Raw genomic sequence first — 24219 nt, forward strand, 5'->3', positions numbered from 1 at the left:
GGTCGACTTCCCTCCAGTGCAAAGTGGATGATATGTGACAAAAAACATGAACTTGTGGTGTCTACCACTATGCACCCCAGCTGCAGTTCGGCCCTGCTTTCCTGGCGCCGGCCCTGTGCGCCCGCGCCGCGCACTCCCCCTCGCGCCGCAGACGCCATGGCTCGGGCGGAGCCCGAGAGCGCCGCGGGACTCCGCGACAGACGCCCAAACATCTCCGCGCCGGACGCACGCCGCTCGCGCTGCCGATTTTCTTACGTGTCACTCCGCGATCTCAACATCGTATACTTACTCCGCCCGCACCTTCGTATTGTGATAATATTATTATAGCGATTGTATGTTGTGTGTGTAGCCGAGAATATACCTACCTGTGTTAAATTCTAACGGGAGTTTTCTTTTCACTTCATAATAAATTCGTTAGGCTAACTACATTCCCTACATTGGTGACCCCGACGTGATGTGAGACGCAACCTCCATCACCACCATCTTCGGCATCAGCCTCCGCCATCCTCACCATCTCCGCCACTCCGTCATCAGCTCCAGTCTTCAACAAGCCAGCATCCAGCCTTCAGGGACCATCGCAGATCGCAACCGACCTTCCTGGTTCCTCGGCAGCAAGCAACCGTCACTTCACTGGTCACGGGTACAGCTCTGGCCCAGCTCCACGCCCGACCATCGAAGACGCCTCCGCTCACTATCCCGACTCACCGTGGATAGAGCACCGCAATCCGCTCGTCTCGACTCACCGCAGACTTGAGCACACCTGGCACTTGTAAGCTCATCACGCACAGACTGCTGAGCTCATCCTGACGTCATCCACCTCCGGTTCTTCCGGGGGGAGTGGTGTGGCGACATCTATGATACGCCACTACAAACGTGTACCAACAGATGGCGCTGTTACGACTGCACTATGGCACACTCCGCCGCTCATACAAACCTGCATCGCGGTGACGGAGTTTTATATCCTGCCAAGTATATATAGACAAACCAAGATGGTGTAAATTGGACCTTGGTCCCTGAGCATAACACCCGCTCGGTAGGAAGCACTAACATCTAGCTTCCTTATTGTGGTTGAGCATCATATCCCACATTGTTTTCTTACGTGTCACTCCGCGATCTCAACATCGTATACTTACTCCGCCCGCACCTTCGTATTGTGATAATATTATTATAGCGATTGTATGTTGTGTGTGTAGCCGAGAATATACGTACCTGTGTTAAATTCTAACGGGAGTTTTCTTTTCACTTCATAATAAATTCGTTAGGCTAACTACATTCCCTACAAACTAAAACAGCTTAAAATACTGAAATTGCAGGTTGTGCAGTGCGTTGTAGCTGGGACGTAGCCCGTCTTCACGGTGAGGCGGGAGCGGCGCTGCACCGCGCGTGGCGAGCGCGCCGCGCTGACCATCAGCGCTCGCGAGCGCTGCAAGCGCTACTGCTTACCGAGCGAGACACCTCCGCTGCCAACTCGTAAGTGTTTATGTATATAGCGCGCGAGCTAACAAGTAGCGCGACCATTATACTAGCTTGTGTCTCTAGCGCGTGGGGCTACAGCGTGATAATTCCATTGCCATCTCGTAAGTATCTATGTATAGGTCGTGTAGTGCATTGTAGCTGGGACGTAGCTCGTCTTCACGGTGAGGCGGGTGCAGCGCTGCACCGCGCGTGGCGAGCGCGCCGCGCTGACCATCAGCGCTCGCGAGCGCTGCAAGCGCTACTGCTTACTGAGCGAGACACCTCCGCTGCCAACTCGTGAGTGATTGTGTTTGTAGCGCGCGAGCTAACAAGTAGCGCGACCAATATACTAGCTTGTCTCTAGCGCGTGGGGCTACAGCGTGATAACTCCGCGGGCATCTCGTAAGTATCTGTGTATAAGTGGTGCAGTGTATTGTAGCTGGGACGTGGCTCGTCTTCACGGTGAGGCGGGAGCGGCGCTGCACCGCGCGTGGCGAGCGCGCCGCGCTGACCATCAGCGCTCGCGAGCGCTGCAAGCGCTACTGCTTACTGAGCGAGACACCTCCGCTGCCAACTCGTGAGTAGTTACTAATGTAGCGCGCGAGCTAACAAGTAGCGCGACCATTATACTAGCTTGTCTCTAGCGCGTGGGACTACAGCGTGATAACGCCGCGGCCATCTCGTAAGTATCTATGTATAGGTCGTGTAGTGCATTGTAACTGGGACGTGGCTCGTCTGCATGGTGCAGCGGGAGCGGCGCTGCACCGCGCGTGGCGAGCGCGCCGCGCTGACCATCAGCGCTCGCGAGCGCTGCAAGCGCTACTGCTTACTGAGCGAGACACCTCCGCTGCCAACTCGTGAGTGTTTGTTTATAGCGCGCGAGCTAACAAGTAGCGCGACCATTATACTAGCTTGTGTCTCTAGCGCGTGGGGTTACAGTGTGCTAACTCGGCCGCCATCTCGTATCTATGTATAGGTGGTGCAGTGTATTGTAGCTGAGACGTGGCTCGTCTTCACGGTGAGGCGGGAGCAGCGCTGCACCGCGCGTGGCGAGCGCGCCGCGCTGACCATCAGCGCTCGCGAGCGCTGCAAGCGCTACTGCTTACCGAGCGAGACACCTCCGCTGCCAACTCGTAAGTGTTTGTTTATAGCGCGCGAGCTAACAAGTAGCGCGACCATTATACTAGCTTGTGTCTCTAGCGCGTGGGGCTACAGCGTGATAACTCCGCGGCCATCTCGTAAGTATCTGTGTATAGGTCGTGTAGTGCATTGTAGCTGGGACGTGGCTCGTCTTCACGGTGAAGCGGGAGCGGCGCTGCACCGCGCGTGGCGAGCGCGCCGCGCTGACCATCAGCGCTCGCGAGCGCTGCAAGCGCTACTACTTACTGAGCGAGACACCTCCGCTGCCAACTCGTAAGTGATTGTGTTTGTAGCGCGCGAGCTAAGAAATAGCGCACTACAGAGCGCGACCACTCGTCAGTATAGCGCGTGGGGCTACTGCGTGACCAGCGCTCGCGCGCACTATAGGTGCTGCTACTTACTGAGCGAGACACCTCCACTGTCAACTCGTAAGTGTTTGTGACTAGCGCGCAACAGAGCGCGACCAATGTACTAGCTTGTGTCTCTAGCGCGTGGGGCTACAGCTTGATAACTCCGCGGCCATCTCGTAAGTATCTCTGCATAGGTTGTGCAGTGTATTGTAGCTGGGACGTAGTTCGTCTTCACGGCGAAGCGGGAGCGGCGCTGCACCGCGCGTGGCGAGCGCGCCGCGCTGACCATCAGCGCTCGCGAGCGCTGCAAGCGCTACTGCTTACTGAGCGAGACACCTCCGCTGCCAACTCGTAAGTGTTTGTTTATAGCGCGCGAGCTAACAAGTAGCGCGACCATTATACTAGCTTGTCTCTAGCGCGTGGGACTACAGCGTGATAACTCCACGGCCATCTCGTAAGTATCTGTGTATAGGTTGTGCAGTGCGTTGTAGCTGGGACGTAGCCCGTCTGCATGGTGAGGCGGGAGCGGCGCTGCACCGCGCGTGGCGAGCGCGCCGCGCTGACCATCAGCGCTCGCGAGCGCTGCAAGCGCTACTGCTGACTGAGCGAGACACCTCCGCTGCCAACTCGTAAGTGATTGTGTTTGTAGCGCGCGAGCTAAGAAATAGCGCACTACAGAGCGCGACCACTCGTCAGTATAGCGCGTGGGACTACTGCGTGACCAGAGCTCGCGCGCACTATAGGTGCTGCTACTTACTGAGCGAGACACCTCCACTGTCAACTCGTAAGTGTTTGTGACTATAGCGCGCAACAGAGCGCGACCAATGTACTAGCTTGTGTCTCTAGCGCGTGGGATTACAGCGTGACAACTCCGCTGCCATCTCGTGACAGTTTGTATTTATAGCGCGTGAGCTAACTCTGACTCTAGTGCGCGAGCTACAGAGCGGGAAGTCTTGGCCGCCAACTCCTAAGTTTTTGTAACTGTAGCTCGCGAGCTACACGAGTGTACCCGCGTCACTTGCGTGTATAGTGGCTCGTGGCGCACTACAACTCCGCTGCCAACTCATAAATCCTTATTTCGACTCTAGCGCGCGAGCTACAGCTAGTAGAGCGCTACTATAACTCCGTCGCCTACTCGTTAATAGGTGTCCTTCTACCGCGCGAGTTCAATAAATTCCTCAATACTTGACACCTCAATAGAGTGTGAGTATTGACGCGCTACAGCATTACCCCACTGGACACTGAAATTGATTAGATTAATTAAATGTAATTTTTCTCCTTTTGCAGTGTGATATTAGCATTACTGGACGGTCTGCTGAGCAACGACTTAACGGAGGCGCTACAGAAGCTAGCGACGTGGCGGGAGAACACATCGGGCAACAAACGCTTCCATTCTTATTACAGGTTTGTACTTCATTTCGTTATGTCGCATTCGCAATTGCCAGTTTAACAATAAAAAGTATCAGGAATAAATCAATAAATAATGTATTATAATAACCGTATAGTTGACAACCCTACCCTTGTTGCTTTACCTATTATAGTTCCAAAATACTGGACTGTCCTGTCGATTACATTGACAGTGGGGCGCCACCGTCTATACCGGATCGCTGGTTCAGATTTTTGCCATGTTGGAAACCATAATTATAGTTGAACGATGGTAGCGCCCCTCTGTCATTGAGTTTGGTGGGACAGTTCAGCGTGGGTCATCTATAGTATCAACTTTGCATTATGATCTATTCTATGGTTTCAACGTTTGAATAATGCTTTTACTACGGAAAATAACTGTTGTAAAGTCCGGTCGCCGAGCACATAGAATTTCGTCCAATGACCCCAAGCTACCCATCCTTATCGCTCGTGCTTAATTATATTGCGTAAGGATGGGTAGCTTGGGGTCATTGGACGAAATTTTATCTGCTCGGCGACCGGACTTTACAACAGTACTTTTACGTAGTAAGAAACGTGACGCAGTGTACAGTCTCACGCTGTAAGCGGGCGTTGGCGTTTAAAAACAATCAGAATATTTGCGTAAAAATTAAAAAGAAACCATATCCTCACACATACTTATTCATTTCACAGAGACATCCTATTCCTCGCGATGGCAGCTCTCGGCGAGAACAACATCGACCTCATAGCTCTCCAGAAGGAATACACCCGAGCCCTTGAACAGTTGGGAGGCGAGGCACGTCCTCACGACCTCCCACCTTCCCCTACGGCCGTCTGCTGTCGTCACTACTTCAAGCGGTTGAGGCTAGACTTTGAGGACTAAACATCACCTGCGGAGCAACTTTGACACTTACTGACTAGTCTTAAGGTTGAGAATGAATACACAAGTCGCGAACAGCTGTGAAGCGACCTCCCGCCCTCCTACGGCCGTCTGTTGTCGTCACTACTTCAAGCGGCTGAGGCTTGACTTCGAAGACTAAATTATACCTGTGGTAGCAATTTTGACACTTATTGACTAGTCTTAAGGTTGAGAATGAATACACTCGCGCCCTCGAACAGTTGGGAAGCGACCTCCCGCCTTCCTACGGCCATCTGCTATCGCCACTACTTCAAGCGGTTGAGGCTAGACTTTGAGGATTAAATCACCTGCGGAGCAACTTTGACACTTACCGACTAGTCTTAAGATTGAAAATAATACCTACGGCCGTCTGTTGTCGTCACTACTTCAAGCGGTTGAGGCTTGACTTCGAGGACTAAGCATCACCTGCGGAGCAATTTTGACACTTATCTACTAGTCTTAAGGTTGAAAATAATACAGAACAGTTGGGAAGCGACCTCCCATCCTCTCCCACGGCCGTGTGTTGTCGTCACTACTTCAAGCGGCTGAGGCTAGACTTTGAGGACTAAACATCACCTGCGGAGCAACTTTGACACTTACTGACTAGGCTTAAGGTTGAAAATAATACATACGGCCGTCTGCTGTCGCCACTACTTCAAGCGGTTGAGGCTAGACTTCGAAGACTAAATTACACCTGTGGTAGCAACTTTGACACTTACTGACTAGTCTTAAGGTTGAAAATAATACCTACGGCCGTCTGTTGTCGTCACTACTTCAAGCGGCTGAGGCTAGACTTTGAGGACTAATCACCTGCCGAGCAACTTTGACACTTATTGACTAGTCTTAAGGTTGAAAATAATACATAACAGTTGGGAAGCGACTTAGCCCGTATATGGCCGTCTACTGTCGTCACTACTTCAAGCGGTTGAGGCTAGACTTCGAGGACTAAGCATCACCTGCGGAGCAACTTTGACACTTACTGACTAGTCTTAAGGTTGAAAAACAGTTGGAAGGCGAGCCGCGTCCTTACGACCTCCCTCCTTCCCCTACGGCCGTCTGTTGTCGTCACTACTTCAAGCGGCTGAGGCTAGACTTCGAAGACTAAATTACACCTGTGGTAGCAATTTTGACACTTATTGACTAGTCTTAAGGTTGAAAATAATACAGAACAGTTGGGAAGCGACCTCCCACCCTCTCATACGGCCGTCTGCTGTCGTCACTACTTCAAGCGGCTGAGGCTAGACTTCGAGGACTAAGCATCACCTGCGGAGCAACTTTGACACTTACTGACTAGTCTTAAGGTTGAAAATAATACAGAACAGTTGGGAAGCGACTTCCCACCCTCATACGGCCGTCTGCTGTCGCCACTACTTCAAGCGGTTGAGGCTAGACTTCGAGGACTAAGCATCACCTGCGGAGCAACTTTGACATTTATTGACTAGTCTTAAGGTTGAAAATAATACGCCCGAGCCCTCGAACAGTTGGGAACCGACCTCCCGCCCTCCTACGGCCGTCTGCTATCGCCACTACTTCAAGCGGTTGACGCTAGACTTTGAGGATTAAATCACCAGAGGAGCAACTTTGACACTTATTGACTAGTCTTAAGGTTGAAAATAATACGCCCAAACCCTCGAACAGTTGGGAAGCGACCTCCCACCCTCCTACGGCCGTCTGTTGTCACTACTTCAAGCGGTTGAGGCTAAACTTTGAGGATTAAATTACCTGCGGAGCAACTTTGACACTTACTGACTAGTCTTAAGGTTGAGAAAGCAATTTCATCCTCTGGCTTTTATGACAATATCCGCGCTCTATAACAGCTGGAAGAAAGGACTAGACTAAGCATCACCTGCGGTAGCGACTTTGAAACTTACTGACTAGTCTTAAGGTTGAGAAAGCAATTTCATCCTCTGGCTCATAAAACTTAACTCCTACGCTTTAGAACAAGACAACGATGTAAGAACTTCGTCGGCCACAAATTGTAATTCATATTTTCTTTATAGCACACCTTGGCTGTTAAATCATGACACAGAAACTCGATCAATACACATCTCTGCGTTAATTTCACCAGGTTGATAATGTGGCGATCTAAACACTGAGATGTATTTGTTAATTTCGCTGCCAAGATTTCGTGGTAGAAGTGTGTTACCGCCATCAATAGTGAGACCTTTGGGCACTATTACACGTCTATTCTTCGGTACCAAACCCAATATTTGTTATTTCGAGCAGCGTATAGTCATTCTCTATTTACGGAATGATGTAATGTCAATGGCAACTAACACTTGGTTTGATTGTAATTACATAGTTATTCTCTGCTAGGGAAAGGTTCTTAGGACGTCTCATTTCACTTTATCAAGTGGAAATGAAGACAACAACTCGTAAGCATTACGATTGTTCCTAATCTGCCCTGATTTGTCCCGCTTCAATAAAATTTGCAAGTCAATATAAGTTCTTGAATACATTTCTCTGAAACTTTACGAACATAAAAATGTCTATAGTCTTAATAATTTTCTCTGAGAACTATAGTCTATTTGTCCATAAATAGTTATATTAAATTTAATTACCCCTGTTGTGATTGCCTAATTTAAAGAAAAACATTTGAACGAAATAAAAAATCACTTCAAGGTTTGATCCCAATTCTGTTCTCGCGGACTTAAATATGTTATTTTGAATAATATTGGATGTATAAAATCTTTTTATATAATACAATACTTAGCAATAAATCACTATTTCAATCTATATGTACTGTTATATCTAGAGATTGTAATGTATGTAATATCCATATTATAAATATTTATTCAATAATGTAAGACAAGCACGTTTTATATCCTAGAGTGCATACAATAATGGACGAATTACTACTTCGATGACTATAATGTTAGGTGCAATGTGATTTAAATTTCTCGAACAGTATTTAACTATTAGCTTAGAAAATGTTTGAATTTTGGAAATAAATTACCACCGTCCACGTCTATAGTCCAATGCAAAAATCAGTCGAATTTCACGCCCGTCCAACCCGGGGACATTATTTACAGTCAGCGACAAATAGATCGTGACACCTAAAGTAGCAAATAAGTCCACAACACGTCTTTGTTACTATTGGAATAAGGTTGTGTTGTCAACTTTTTGGCCTCTTTGGGTGTCACAAACTATTCGACGCTGACTGTAACAACTGCAGTATTTATGCGTGTTTATTTTAAAATACCAGCAAGACGGTCTATCATGCGAGTTAAACATTTAAACGGCTATACTTATTTTTATTAATAAATTGCAATATCTCATGTATCAAACCACCTCTTTTGGTGTTTAATAAATTAGATTGTAAGATCAACTGTATGTTTGCAAATTTTTTCTTTCATTATATTGGAGGTTGTCCTTATGGCGCAGTTACACTATGTGGGAAATTATCCGACGAACAGAAGCGCGAGCAAGACACCGAAGTCCGAAGTATGGGCGACACACGGCGAAACTAACTGATGTGCATGTTTATACTATACGATTCGATCAATTTCCCACATAATGTAACGGCGCCATTATTGTAAACGTAATTCATAACCCATGGCATGGCCTAATTCTAATTAATTATGCCCCAAAAAATAGGCTTTTTAAGATCGACATTCACATTTTTGCATATCCATTAGATTAGGAATGTGGGTGCTAAACGCTATTTAGTGTGGATTGTAACGACGCGAGTGTACATATTAATGTTGTATAGAATAGGATAAGCGCCACCGATGGCAATGTTCAGAATTTTATAGTTTTTGTGTGATCTTAGTACACGTTTGAATTCGTAAACGAATGTTACTTAGCGTTTATGATTGTGTTCTTCACAAAGTCACATTATTTATGTCGTGTATGTCAGTTATTTGAGTCCATTCCAATACATATTATTTATTTTGTTTTTCTACTCTAAAATCATGTTTTGTGATCAAAATTTTGCTATTTTAAATTAATCTTTTGTAAGACAAATAATAATGTGACTGCCAAAATTCAAAAGTATTTAGTAGATGTGTCAACGCTATCATGTAACTATAGAATATGATAAAATCATAATCAAATATAAACAATTTTTATAATTTATGGTTATCAACCGTTGTAAAACATTATTTTGTGTTATTTTTTAAATATTATCTAATACGTAAGGCCATCGATGGTCGTAACTGTTAGTGAGAACTGGCCTATGTTTTTTTAAATTTGTATTAGCATATTATGCATCTATGCATCTTTACTTAAAACGTGAAGTTACAATACTTCGTTTTTTCTTACTTATACTTTATCTGAAATAATGATGCAAACATGTTGTAAATGATGAAGATCTAGGAGAAAGCCATTGTCCTTTCCATAAGGCTTAGTATTCACTACGGAACCAATTTCCCGGTACACGTGTCGCTAAAAGTGCCGTGCAAAACATTAATTAACGCGACACTTCTAGCAACGACTGTGTATGAAGAAAACGACGTAATATCTAAAGACATGAGTGTCTTTAATTAAACCTGCGCCCTAGTGAATACCTAGCATTAATCATTTTGTGAACAAAAGTTCTGAATGAATGAAAAACAAGTAAACAGAAAATGTATGGGTTTCTTCACAACCTCAACGCGAAACAATACTCATATTGTACTAACATTCAGTGTAAAGGCAAAAAACATTATTTATGCAACTAACTCAACCTTAGGTATACATAACAGAGGCAACTATGTCTTATAACTGTAGTCATATTTGAGTAAAAGCATTGCCATTCATTACAATTTATTTATTTCATTTTCTGTATCCAGTAGCTTTTAGTGATATTATTAATTTAATAATTTTAGCTGCCCTATAGTGATTGTTTCAAGCCATATTTTTTGTTCTACAACATGTACAATGGTGATAGTCACTCAAGAGTATTTTTGTAAAGGTCTATGAAAACTGCAATATTTAAATAAGGGGTTCTGATCAAAATTACGGTTACAAAGTAAAAGACATGCAAATAATGTTTGCATACCAAATGGGTGTATATGTGTTGTATTAAAATTTTAGTTATTTTATTTTGATGGACAAGTATAACGAAATGCATATAATTTTTATAAAAAAATATAAGGCTTCAAATAAAATTTGTTTTATTTTCTATCTTTATTCCTCATTTATTCTTAATACTAATTATTTGACATTCCTAGAACTCTGTACAAGAATCTACCATCATGATCATAGTAGCAATCATTAACTTTATATGTAGCACCTTTTTTATAAGCCTTTTTAGGAATTCTTATCCTCTCTGGATAATCCATAATATTCTTTTCATTTTGTGTGTTTTCTTTGTACCCTGTTACTGCTTTAGATTCATTTTTTACATCAGGGAGTTCAATTTCATTATTTAAATCGGACTTAGTTTGAACAGATTTGCTAGAAACAGTGTTTGCAATAATTTCATCATTGAAATCTACTTCATTGCCACTATCTAGGCGATTTTTTATTTTGTCCTTGAGTTGATCTAGTGTCATAAGCTTTTTGTCTTTAAATTGTTTTTTGTGTTTATATTCTTCAACTTCTGTTTCTTGGTTGGTGGTATCTTCTTCTTCTGTGTTATCTGCAGTCTCCTTGTTTGCACATCTCCTTATTATTTGTTCAAATTCTCCCATTTTTTCGTCTTGGGTTACATCAATTTTGATAGATTTTGCATTTAGTGGTGGGATAGTTCTGTCAGAGAATTTAAGGAAATGCTGTCTGATCTCTTCAGATATTGATAAAGAACCTTCTTTGAGTTCCCTCCAATTCCTCATCACTGAAGCATCATGGCGAGCTATGCGTTCTTGTGTCGCAGGTTTCCAGGGATACTTTAATATTTTCTGTAAAACAAAATAGCAAATTAATTGACAAATTGTAATAAGTTATGTAATCAATATTTGTAGTATATTTTTTTAGTTCAACTAGGTAGGTACACTTGAAGTAGTTACCTTGACAGTACTTGCAGTAACAGGAAAACTTTCTGCAAGTCTCTCAGGGGTCCACTCATCTGGCTCTGTATTGGCCAAATGTCGTATTTGTTCTTTCTCACTCCAAGTCAAAAGGTTGGGCATATTCTCCTTGAAGTACTTATCCTTGACGATTTGATGGCGTAGCTCATATTTGCCAATCAGTGTTTCATTCATGTGCTCGTTATACGCCTCTCCAACCTGTAAAGTGACAATAAATCATGCCAAAAGTTACAAACCTTAAAGATTTTTGTTTTCCCACAAAATAAAAATAACAAAGCTGATGCATGAATAAAAGTTAGGTTATAAAATCAGGTGTTTATGTTAAATGCAACATAAGATACTAACGTTTTTAAAGTCACTGTCTGATCGTTCAATGAATTCTTCAGGATCATCATCTTCTATCTTGAGACCGTCCTCTTTAAATGCTTTGATTCTTCTACTCAAGCCAGGGTTGGCTGGTGGACTAACTATCCTGCTATTCCTCAAATTTCTGACGACAATCTTGTCGCTGATGTAATATAAGGGCTTCAATCTGGCTATGAACATTTTTGAATCAAAATTCAGATCTTGATGAACTGGTTTGCAATATAAAAAGGTTTTTTGAACTTTTTGATTTTTTCACCGATCCAACTATTTTGGACAAAACTGACAATGACAGCAAAATGACAGTTTAGTTTTTTAAACACGTTTTTTTTCTACAAAGTTCACTGTGGTTATCAAATATAATGAATTGTTGTTTATTTTGAACCGACTTCAAAAAAGAAGGAGGTTATATTTTCGGCTGTATGTATTTTTTTTTATATTCAGTATTGACAAAAATAATTTTAATTTATTTTCTTTCAAATTTTTGATACTGTTCACATAATTATTTAATTGATGTTGCTGCTGAACCTTATGTGTAGTTATAGCCTGACCAGGAACATAAAAACCCTCGCCATGTTGCGGAAAACTAATGGTACTAATTTCTTTTAATGGCAACAGTAACTGAAAACTTCATTGACATGTCACCTTGCATGTCAGTCTATTGCTGTCAAAGTGTAAACAAACTTTATTTTAAATGTGCGCAATTGCTTTTGTGAATTAAATTGCTAAAATCTTTTTATAGTCGTGAAAGAAAAGTGGTTCACAATGTGTTAAAGTATTTGTCGAAGAGAAATACTAAGGGTTCGGACAATATTTTTATTGAATAATGTTTCCGACAAAGGTTGTCAAATTGACTGACATGTTTATCGTATAGTCCAGTCCACTATGAAAATTAGCTGTGGTTTGTTTCAACTACCTATTTTAATTTTTTTTGTCACTTTCTAAGTGTTGAATTTTAAGGAATTGGGAAAGAAGTACCGAGTTTGAAGCGTTCATGAGCAGACATTGCAGTTGAATATTCAAGTTCTGAATTTGATTATTGATGAATAATAAAATAAATCCTACTAGCTCGATTGATGGTTTCATTTAATTTATTTAAACCAGGTTACCTTTAATAATATTTTTTCGTTAATTTATGAAAATATCAAATTAGCCCGTAATCCTAAATCCTGATACATAAAGTTAGCCTATTAATTTAACACAGGTACGACTGTACTCAGTGTTGCACTATCAAATGCAATTGACGCGCCTCTATGCCAGGGTTTTTATGTTCCTGGTCGGGCTATAGTAATCAATTCGTTCGTTCGTTTCAGCCAAATGACGTCCACTACTGGACAAAGGCCTCCCTGTGGGCCTCCCTCCCCAAGGACGTCACAACGACCGGTCCAACTCCGACGAAATTAATTATTGACTCTGTCTGAAGTTGAACCTACAGGACTTATTCCAGTTTGAGAAGGAGACGAGAGGGGTAATAAAACTACGATTAATTAATGCAAATACAATTTATTAATAATCAAATAACAAACCTGCCGTCAAACGCCATCGAAGTTTATAGCCGAATCGGTATCTTTTAATTGAACTAATCTAAACAGTTGATTGGGAATACTGCAAAATTGTAGGACGGACGCTTCCCGCCAGTGTGTCTTGGTCGTCGGCCAAGCGCGCGCGCAGTCGAATTTGTTCCGCTACTTTTACTTCAACTTGTAAAGTAAGCCGCGTGACTTATTGTTTGTGATTTTGTCAGTGATTTTCCATAAATAACTGAGTGAGTACTTTTTATTACCAAAAAAAATTAACTTGAATGTAACTTTTATCTAAATAAGTTAATTTACGTGTAAAAATTATCATTATTATCAGCGGAATATTCCAATGTTCCAAAAATGTTTCAATACTCAATAAGTTTATTGCTCCATAATAGGTACCTACTCGTAGTATTACATAGGTGTTACAATGTGTTTAGTTGTCTATTAGTTTTGTTTTAAGAGATCAGTTAATAATTTACTTAAACTGAAAAGTTTCATCCGATTCAATTCAGTACCTATTTAAGTGATCAAGTGGAGTAAATAACATCCATCCATCCATTCTAACAACCCAAGATGTCAGTATTTACTCTGGTGTCAGTTTCGGAACCGCCGAATCGAGATTCGAGGAAGGCGGGTTTGGGTTCAAACCCGCCATGGTTGACTGGAAGAAAACATTCCGGTGCGCCGCGCGCACTATTGTGGTGAACCTCGTAACACAAGCATGTTTCGTTTACAACGAGGGGTTAGCGGGATTATTTTCTACCAGTCAACCATAGTGTGAAGTGAAGATGCTTTCAAAGTCACAACTCATAAGCACCTATTATAAAAAGTACTTTGTGCACCTATTACAGCACTCGTCTAGACGTCACATTGACTCATGAATAGTATTGTAAGAGTTCAGACTTTCACTGACGTTAAATGGCGAGTCCAGGAAACAGAACCGCATTAAAAAAGAATACAAGAATAAACATTTTAGATAATAGGTAGGCTAGTCAATTAGTAACTCTAATGTCCATTTTCACCATCAATCCCTAATTTTTAAGTGAACCATATGGTAACACATAACAGGAACTTTGTTTTCAAAGGGGTCACAATAAAAAATTAGGGATGCATGATGAAAACGGGCATAATTCTTTTGCCGAGAGCTCCAGATCCTTGCCGCATGTTGTAGAATCTATGTTTACTTTACTTGATTTTAGATCAATCTAGCACTCGCTAGACCAAATCACTGCATTGGCACCTAAAGACAAGTTATGTTAATTGATCGGTATTATTGTGCAACTGCTAAGTTAATTACCTGTATAATTGGTTCTAAACTGACCGCAAACAGCAGTTTTGTGACCGCAGTGGTGCAACCGCAGACCTCACCCTCATCGTTCATTAGTTTAGTAGTGTCTATGCAGTGCCGGATTATAACTACCTACTTGATGCCATAAGTAAACCCAACCCTATTTTGTGTTGCACAAATTACTAATAGTCGCCTTAGCCCCTCGTATTAAGCTAAATAATATAATGCTTGTGTTACAATTGGGCTCAGTGGCTCACCACAATAGTCGAGCTGCAGCGGGGTTCGAACCCAAGTTCCTCGGATGTAGAGTTGGTGTTTCTTCAACATAGGTGTCATGTCAACCATTATGATGAGTAAAGTTTACTCTTGCTTGACTCTGTCTTAACATTCGGTTAAATTTAAAGGTATTTTTTTACAAAGCAATTCGTAAGCAACTACTCCTCATAGGGTCGTCATTCCTTAGGTTATGTAGGCAAAAAATTAAAGTTTTCCGTAGCACTGCCATTAGATCGAAAACATTAACCAGTATTATGCTGACGTCAATAATAAGAGCAAAAAGTAGAAGAAAACCCAAGAGTTGTTATTAATTGAAGTGTTGGATTAGATATACCTTACTTAGTAAGACCGAGTTTTTTAAACCTTAATAGCAGCATACAATCCTTCTTCGACGTATATCCTCTACTAATGAATAAATTGAACAACATTATTCTTATTTAAGGTAGACATGACTTATTTTCACTTTTAAACAGGTAGAGTCGACAGTGCATCAAATTAAAGATATTTTTGTTGCAATATCGTTCTTACCACAACTGAATAAGTGTCACAGTACTTACATTGCTTATACAGTAACGGTAAATGAATCTTGTTGATTATGGCCCTAACTATGTCAAAGCTGCTAAGGTATGACCCGATGGGTGCAATCACTGGTCGGCCTTTACTGGTACAATCGGGCACAAATCTCTAAATAAATATTGTCTTATTTATTTACAGATCTATAATTTCTTTCGCATAGCGACATAAGAATTTAAACTTTACCTTTTCTGTGAAAACACTTCAAAAACAGTCATTTTTGAAAGTTAAGGAAAAGTCATTTACTTAGCTTCAAGAATCGGGAATCGTGACATCTCCTCCTATCTAATTGGAGAAGTCACACTGTCCATGTCACACTGTCGTCGCAAATGGACGAATGTGTTTGTGAAGTTTTAAGGAAACCTTATTAAAGATCATAGGGTTAGTTAGGTACTAAGTACTAGAAAATTTCATGAGATACTACTATTACATTATCTGTGATGACAGTATCTTCAAATAAACTAATCATTCCAGCGGAGTGGAAAAGGCGAGGTCTCACGCACGCGTTGTTACTGAACCTGCCAAGTACCTACCTACGTGATGAGAATGAGACCCTCAATAGGGCTATCATCAGTCTAGGTTTCCCTACAACAATAAGACCAATTATTTACTTATGGCTTTGTTTACTACAAGTAGGTAGGATAATGTACCCAATATAAAACAAACAAAATTAAAACGAAGAACTTCCTTGTTATTATTTCATTTTCATATGTAAGTATTTAACAAAATATGAGCCGATTAACTTGATATTTGTAAAGGTAACATTATGAAACCAGTTAGATTTATTCAAAATTAGTTTACATTTATATTAACTCTAATTGGTAAACCAATCGACTCTACAATCCATGAGGTCGGTTAATAAAGGGCAAATCCTTTAGCTAAGGCTGGATTTCATTTCACAAGTCTGTCAACTGATCAACTGCCACAAACATCGAAATACTTTCACAAATACGCTTCAACGTTAACGAAATTTTTTCTTTATTGTTTTTAATCATGAATGAAACATACGTCTACAAACAATTAACAGTCAATTTGCGTTTTCAACGTACTCAGTTACAGGCATAACAAGCTAAGCCTGTGTCTTTTATGTAGTCGTGTTAGGGGCTATTTTGCAACAACATTGTAATGGCTTGATGTGCGTCGTCCGTACCTATGCTGTGCGTGCAATCGAGTTCTTTAACATGTTGTTACGTTTTCCTGTTGCAAACCTAATTTCCCTGCTTGTCCTTCGTTTATTATTTTAATAAACAAACTAACAAAAAGTAAATAACTACTTAGTTAGTAACAACAATATAGACATTTCCACGCATGTACCTCATTAACAATCAATTTTAAAATAACGTTGGATTTCAATTTGATTTATCTAATTTTCTAAGCCATGAAGAGGTCAAGTGGTTAACTTGGTCCAGTCAGTAGTGAGCTAGTGAGATAATCTCAGATCGCAGAGGTTCTGGGTTCGATTCTCGTGTAGGAGTATGTAGACTACCTAAACTTACCGCAGAACGGGCGTGAATCAGCGATTGATTTAAAAATAAATAAATTATTCTGTGCACACATCAACGACTCCTTAATTTTAACACAAAGACCTTCAAAATGTCCAAAATACAAAATCAAACTTGTAACAGTCAAATACTTCAGTACAGTACACAAATTCCGTCCGGTATTGTAGAGTCCGGATTCCGGCCTTACATGTAGAGCATTGCAAACAATACAAATCCCATACTTACTTGAAGACAAGCGACGGAAGTAGACCTAAGGACAATACATACACAAATAATCAACAGTTTGTCCGTCATTGGGTTTCTCCGAAGCTCAGTTTTGTTTGTGTTTTACTTGAGGTACAATAACAACTACTACAGGTATACTTTACTCAGACTTCAAATATTTTGCCCAAAAATTCTCGAGTCTCGTATGTGATTATTTTTAATTTGATTTGATAAAACATGTTTGTTGTTGTAATAATCAAGCCTCAGTTTGACTATTTACAAGTAAGTAAGTACGCGAATAATAAACTTTATTTTATTAGTCAAAAATGTTTATTTACAGAAACATGCCTGACCAGGAAGTGGAGAACAACCGAGACCTCGTCAACATCAAGAATTGGCTTTGTAAGCAACCACACTTGCCGCATGATGTTGGTAAGTGGCAATAATTTATTCATAATAACCACCAACTAACCACCAAATACCCTACTCGTACTTCTTACCAGAGCGTGGGGAGGGTAGTCCAAATCCTCCATTTGTCTCTAGAACTTAGAGAGGGTGGTCCTCTTGCAGTGGAGACTAAAAATAATAATCAAATCCACTAGACAAAGTAATAAATTACTTATTTCCTACAAAAAACGCTCTAAGCTCACAGTTTATAGTTAGATTCTGTGTTTGAAGTCCAGTGAAGTGATGTTAATCCGGTAACCTTTACAGACTTCAATTATGTCGATATTCTGTTCAAGAAACCTAATTAACCTATCGCAAACCTTTATCATTTTCGAACTATAAAATATCATGCATGACGCACTAACGATTGGCAAATGCACTTTATTGTTTCATTTAGATTGAATCAATAACAGAAGTGTGTACAAGCATTCTAGATCTGTGCTTAGGCAATACGAAGCAGATATGCCTGAGCTAGCCCCATTCCCATGTATTTAAAGCGAATGGTGCAATTTATCTGGAATCTAATGTATTCCGTCGCCTGCTTTGTGCCAGTACTTATTCAATGAATTTAATTTGATTCTAACATGCTATATTATTACCACCTCTCATGTGAGGTTATTTGCCTTTATGCATACTTACTCGTAGTTAATGGATTTTTCTTAATTCGTAAAATTTTAGACCACTTCCACCTCTCGTTCCTACCATTGCAACTCCTAACACCCAGGATCCTAAGCTTGTTCGCCTATGAAATCCAAAGTCTAATGTAGGTTCAGTATGGTCCAGAAGATAGAAAACTGTCTATTAACAACACGAGTAAAACAACTAATTTTGATGGAAAATAAATTTTGAGAAAAGTTGCAGCGAAAGTTGGCTCTATGGAAACCAGCATGGTTAAAAGCTCTCATTATTGGAATTTGTGAAAATTTCAGAACTAAGTGATATTAAACCTACCTAGATCCACTTGATCTAATTTGACTCATTATTTAACATTAGGCCGATGCTGACCTCCATTCTCATCACGACATGTCAATGCCTAAACCTTCATAGTTCTCCACGGTTTTCCGTGACTGAGAAAACTCGCTTTCGCAATAGTCGCGCGATTGGTAAACAAAACCGGTGTTTGTAAACAATGCCTGCATAATTTATTGCCATTGTACTTAGTTGTGTAAAAATAGTAACGAGGTACAATACAACAGGTATCAACATAGAACCTTTTGCTCTTGCAGCTTAAAATGATGGGACCTGGTGGTATCTAGGTATACCTTGACCCTCAGATCTCCAACTAATCAAGATACAGATAAAAGAAACTGACTGAAACTGAACATAGGTGGTCCACATTCGAATATAAAGTCTGGGGACTAGTTGAATGCTAGTTTTAGAAGAAAAGGGTTTTCTTTTCCATCTCCATAAAGAAAACTGAGCTCAGCAATTCACTACATAAAAGGAAGCCATAAAATATGTTTGCATTTATTGCAAACCTACCTACCGTGTTATGGTCATAATATTATGACAGTACAAAATATGGTCTAAACAGCACTTTTCTTAGTAATGTCTAAGCTCAGTCGTATAGTAGAGCTTTCCTAAACCTATTTATTTACTTATTTACGCTACGCACAAGCTACTATGTAGAAAGAATTAAATAATATTTTAAAATCTGTAAAGTAAGTGCATGTCTGTAGGGACAACTTTCTGTGTTTTTTTGTGGCTACCTTTCTAATCTTTAAATCTTCTGTGTGTTGCAATTCTTTCGTCGAAGCAAAGGTTGATGTATCTGGGGGTCAACGATTTGTTAGATGTTTCAAAACAAGGTCGATACAAATTGTTGTGTGAATCGATGGACCGTTAGTGAGTTATGCTATTTTTAGCTCTTGCTTAACGTCGATTATTTTAGTGGCCTTGAGAATAAGCATATTTTATAAGGCACAAAGTTCAACATGGTTCACACCACAGATTTTTGTCAAGCCTATTTATAAAACTACTCGTTTAGGACATTGTTAGGTAGACACTGAGTTCATCCTAAGGCGGCAGTAGTTACCTAATTATTTCAGAAATAAATAATAGTTCAACTAGCAAGCTTTCAAGCGGAGAGCGTATCTTTACCTAAAAGGCCGGCAACGCACCTGTAACGCCCCTGGGTCTGCGGGTGTCTATGGGCGACGGTAATCACTTACCATCAGGTGATCCGTCTGCTCGTTTGCCTCCTATCACATAAAAAAAAAACATCGGTGTTAATGAGACTAAAGGTGAGGTTTGCCGATAATGGCCCTAAATTGGCAGTACCTACGCAGGAAGTGCAAATTAGGTAGCAAACTATTAAAATTTAATAGGTAGGTACAGTAGGCTACAGTTCCAGCTACCCATTTTCGTCTTTTCTCTCGTTCTCATCAAATGATGATTCTTTGCGATAGAACGAGACGACATGACCGAAAATTTTAAAAAATGTACTTATTCCTAAAGACTACTGCTAATTAGATCATAGAAATAATTCATATTTGCAGCAAAATAAACTTTTTATATTCCATTCTATTACAAAATTTTAGCAGTAAAAATACCTGCTAACTGAAAAGACATCGGCTCAGTCAGCTTACATACAGGATTACGAAAAGCTGCTTGGAAACATTATTATTCGCAAGAATTATTACAATTGCACATAATTTGTAATCATTTCTTTTCGAAAGTAACTGGAAGAGAAGGCCGCAGTCATTACGTGAACAATTTGAGTGTTTAAAACTTATTCGGTTAAGTAACGGCTATAGGCTAACGGCTATAAGCTATCTCATTTTTGAGATTATTCTTATTCATTTTTGAGATAATCCAAAAACAGGAGAAGATAATCCCGAAATCTTGCAAGATCAAACGGATATAAAAACCACTATTCCTCTATAAAACGTAACGTAACATTCTTCTTTATAGATTTCAATTCGTTAGAGTCGCATAAATCGGTGTATTGCTTGCTGTACCTCGGTCATTCTCCGGATCTGGATTATTTTGTTGATTACCCCGACCTTTTTTATTTTTGAATTTAGAGTAAGTTTAGGTAAAACATTTCAAAATAGACATTATTACGAGCATATTTTTTATATTGGCCCATCTGTAGCAAGCAGGAATAAAAAGTTATGCGACATCAAATTTTTCATGGTCGGGGTAATCAAAGTTGGGAGTCAGAGTAATCAAAAATAAAACAAAATATTTTATTTTCTAAGGTTTTTTTTAAGTTATGGTAAAATAAATGTTATTATAACTAGCCATTTGTTATTTTGATGTATAAACGACAATAATGTAAAGTTTCAACAAAATCTGTTAAGTAGTTGTTGCGTAAAAGAGTAAAAAACATACATATACATTATACATATAATATTAGTGACTCAATGTCCTATGTCTCCTATATGGGACAGAAGGCGTCCACAACAGTCCTCCATCGCATCCGGTCTTGAGCTTCGCGTTTGATCTCGCTCCAAGTCTTAACAGTGCGCCGCTATGTTTTTTTGGCGCGACCACGTTTGCATTTTCCCTGGGGGTTCCAATCTAGAGCCTGCTTGGGGATGTGATCGGGGTGTCTTCGGAGAGTGTGGCCGATCCAGTTCCACTTGCAGCGTTTATTCTGCTGAACGATCGGTATTTCGTGGTAGCGTTCCAAAAGTTCGTCGTTTGAAGATTTTGGAGAATTCGGCGAAGACAGCGGCTGAAGAAGATCTGCAGCTGGTGCGAGATAACCTTAGTGATCTTCCACGTTTCACGCCCATAGAGCAGAACTGGTTTGACGTTGGACCCGAATATTTTGATCTTGCTTGGGTCAGTTTCCGTGACTGCCATACGGCTCGAAGTTGTGCGAAGGTAGCTCTGGCCTTGGCAATGCGCGAAGTGATGTCCTCTTCGGTACCTCCAGGCTCTGAAACGATGCTCCCGAGGTAAGTGAAATTGTGGACTCGTTGGACATCCTCTGCACCAACGGTGTGCAATTCCTCACTCCAGATCGCATTTCTTGGGTCTTCCGGTACTGATACCCTTGCTTTACCCTTTTTTCGGCACAATAATTAGAAGCCCCTTATGCCAGTCGTCTGGGACTTCCTCTTCCATCCAGATGTTTTAGAAGACAGGTATCAGGACGTTAACGGCGGAGTTTACATCGGCTTACAGCATTTCAGCGGTGATAAGGTCGAGTCCAGGGGTCTTGCCAATTTTGAGGGATAATATTATGTATTAATAGGAGATAGGATTTCATTTTAGTAAAGGGTAATTTTGCTTATTAAACGTTATTTAGTTAATCATTCATTAGTAAAATTACAGTACTTACTCGGTGACAAAAGTCGGGGTAATCAAGGTCGGGGTAGTCAAAAAATTAAGGTTTATCCTGAGCCCTGCCCAATCTGTAAGTTGAATCCCATATGTTTTAATACACAAAAATGCGGTTACATGGACCATTATTCCTGAACATTCTCAAGAACTTTCCATATAAAGAAACCTAAAAAAACAGGATAGAGTAAATCAATCGTGAACTGAACCAAGGTCGGGGTAATCATATTCTTATCTCGATAACTCCGAAATCCTGCGACGAGTTGCATTACCGATCACCTCGGCATGCAGGCCACCACTAAAGGTTCACGGGGGAGGATAGAGCTCGTTTCTAAATTGCGTAGCTAGGGACGTAGGCGCACATTAGCGACGTGTCGGGGTAATCACGGTTAACGCCCGGACACAACTTCAAATAGTTATTTTACAAAACCTTTTAGTGATATAGTTATATCGTATTTAATTTATCAATGTTTATTTAATCAGTAATCGATTACATAAGCATTGAAAGCGGTAATAATAACGGATTAATTTATACGAGCAAATTTGTTCTGAAATCGGGAGCGCGGACACGTCGTGGTAATCAATTTTTGACGACTTTCGATTTTTTTTTAATTACTTAATTAACTATTATTAACTATCTCTGTGGTTTAACAACAAGAACCAAAGTTATACTATTAGATAAAAATATTTGTTAATAAAATATTATGATATTCGGGTACTTTTTGGCCCCGGACACGTGATTTTCTTGGCCGGTGGAATGACCCACCTATTCTACGTGTAACGATCACTATGTCAAATCAAAAACTATCTCAATGCACTAACTAAATGAAACATCAAATGTCAAAGACAGTTGCAACACCTGATTCCAAAGCTTCCAGTTCCAACTGAATGCTTTTCCAGATGAACATCTCTAAAATCAAATAAGCCAGTTACACCTGATATACTGATTCTTAAGCATCGAGTACTGATCTAGAATGTTCCTTCCAGACGAGCTGCTCCTCAGGCGGTTCCTGGCGAGCTGCGGCCACAGCCTGGAGCGCACCAAGCGCACCATCGACCTGTTCTTCACCATCAGGTCCAACGCGCCTGAGGTGTTCTTCAAACGGGATCCATGGTCGCCGGAGATACAGCGAGTTTTTCAAATCACGTGAGTATAATTAGTTGCTGTTTATTTCATCATCATCATTTTAGTCTTAGGACGTCCATTGCGGAGCAAAGGCCTAAAGATTCCAAATTAATTTAGCCAATCTGTAATCATTATGGATGCATCCAGTGTCCTCCTGCAACCTTTATAACTTAGGTAGGTACTATAGCAGCCGCCCGCGACTTCGTACTCGTGGATTCCGTTTTACTACCTTAGGGGTGGAGTGGAGTTTTGCAAAATCTCGTCTTATTGAGCACCTACGTTCCTAAAGGAACCCCTACGCAAAATTAGAGACACCTAGCACTTGTAGTTTCTGAGATTTCGTGATGAGTGAGTCAGTCAGTGACCTTTCGCTTTAATTATAGATATAGATTTATTGGAACCTTCTAAAACTGATAAGCCCAAAAGATGATTGTTTGCTGTCTACGAAACCTTCGTCCTGCATCGAACTTTAAGCTCACTGGCTTCATATTATAGTTACCTAACTATGTAATCTTTGTGAATTATTATGATACAAGGCTGTCAACTGTATTCTATTTTAAGATGATTTGAATAACCTTCTCATATTCGTTGAGTGACATACAAGCGAGTAAATATTTATTTCCTAGGCTTTGCAGGACTCAACTGACGTAATTCTGCGATGCGCTAATTTTGATAGTAAATATTTATTGATCGTGTGTCGGTTCTAGTCACCTCGGTGAAAGGAATTGATTGCACATGCATCGCATTGCGATTGAGTTTAGTGTTATGGATAGCTATCGTCAGTGGCGGATTTACAAATTTGCCGCTAGTAGGCCATTCAATTTTTGCCGCCCCTACCTACTGACTTTTGAAATTCAATACGTTAGTTTAAGCCCGTTATTAGTATGATTGTGAACTTAATGATATTTTTGTCAGTTACTAGATTATTATTGCATCCCGCTATGTACTGAAGAGTTTAATGTTGACCTAAAAACAGCAGCATTGTACTAATCATAAGGTGGGGAAAGGCATGACTTAAAAATACCTACACTATAATATGAACACAGACAAAATAATGTGTGGTCAGTAAACATTGTTATTTGTTAAATATTTTTATTGCACTTAACAGTTTAAAAACAATACTAACAATTTCTATTAAAATATAACATGTTAACAATACAGTTAATGGTGACAGACAATGAGATCAAATAAGTTTTACATTATTTTCTTACGAGATTTTAAATTTGCAAAATCATTAATTATCGTCGTATGAAATCTTTTTCATAAGTTCTGACTCTATGCACAAAAGAGATAAAGCATTAAGCTTTTGATTTTTGGCGTCGAACCTTAGACCAGGCATACGGCTAGGCAACGTAGTCGTGCAGGAGGATACAAGGAAAAGGGGCAGCCACCGTAGGTAACACAGAGTCGTTCAGGTGAGTGCCAGGAAGAGGTGCAGCAACCGCAG

General features: G+C 40.5%; 3 protein-coding genes across 3 annotated transcripts in view; 2 read left to right on the plus strand and 1 right to left on the minus strand.

Moving 5' to 3' along the window:
• The window catches only part of LOC135079543 (DENN domain-containing protein Crag), a 42693-nt gene extending 35120 nt beyond the window's left edge, over positions 1 to 7573 (plus strand). The window contains exons 33-37 of the mRNA XM_063974194.1: positions 3418 to 3574; positions 4233 to 4349; positions 5022 to 5256; positions 5573 to 5959; positions 6075 to 7573. Of these exons, the coding sequence (XP_063830264.1) occupies positions 3418 to 3574; positions 4233 to 4349; positions 5022 to 5211 (464 nt within the window). The 3' untranslated portion in view covers positions 5212 to 5256; positions 5573 to 5959; positions 6075 to 7573. The remainder of the gene's footprint in view (positions 1 to 3417; positions 3575 to 4232; positions 4350 to 5021; positions 5257 to 5572; positions 5960 to 6074) is intronic.
• Positions 7574 to 9959: 2386 nt separating this feature from the next.
• LOC135079378 (neugrin) lies at positions 9960 to 11825 on the minus strand. The gene is made up of 3 exons (XM_063974032.1): positions 11523 to 11825; positions 11157 to 11375; positions 9960 to 11048 (listed from the first exon to the last, which is right to left on the minus strand). The coding sequence occupies exons 1-3, from the start codon at positions 11721 to 11723 to the stop codon at positions 10359 to 10361; spliced, it is 1110 nt and encodes a 369-aa protein (XP_063830102.1). The 5' UTR covers positions 11724 to 11825; the 3' UTR covers positions 9960 to 10358.
• A 1316-nt stretch (positions 11826 to 13141) lies between these two features.
• LOC135079370 (alpha-tocopherol transfer protein-like) overlaps positions 13142 to 24219 on the plus strand; it is a 28699-nt gene continuing 17621 nt past the window's right edge. Inside the window, exons 1-3 of the mRNA XM_063974013.1 lie at positions 13142 to 13305; positions 17247 to 17338; positions 22634 to 22793. Of these exons, the coding sequence (XP_063830083.1) occupies positions 17251 to 17338; positions 22634 to 22793 (248 nt within the window). The 5' untranslated portion in view covers positions 13142 to 13305; positions 17247 to 17250. The remainder of the gene's footprint in view (positions 13306 to 17246; positions 17339 to 22633; positions 22794 to 24219) is intronic.

The sequence above is a fragment of the Ostrinia nubilalis genome, chromosome 16 (genome assembly GCF_963855985.1).
Source record: "Ostrinia nubilalis chromosome 16, ilOstNubi1.1, whole genome shotgun sequence".
Taxonomy (NCBI): Eukaryota; Metazoa; Arthropoda; class Insecta; order Lepidoptera; family Crambidae; genus Ostrinia; species Ostrinia nubilalis.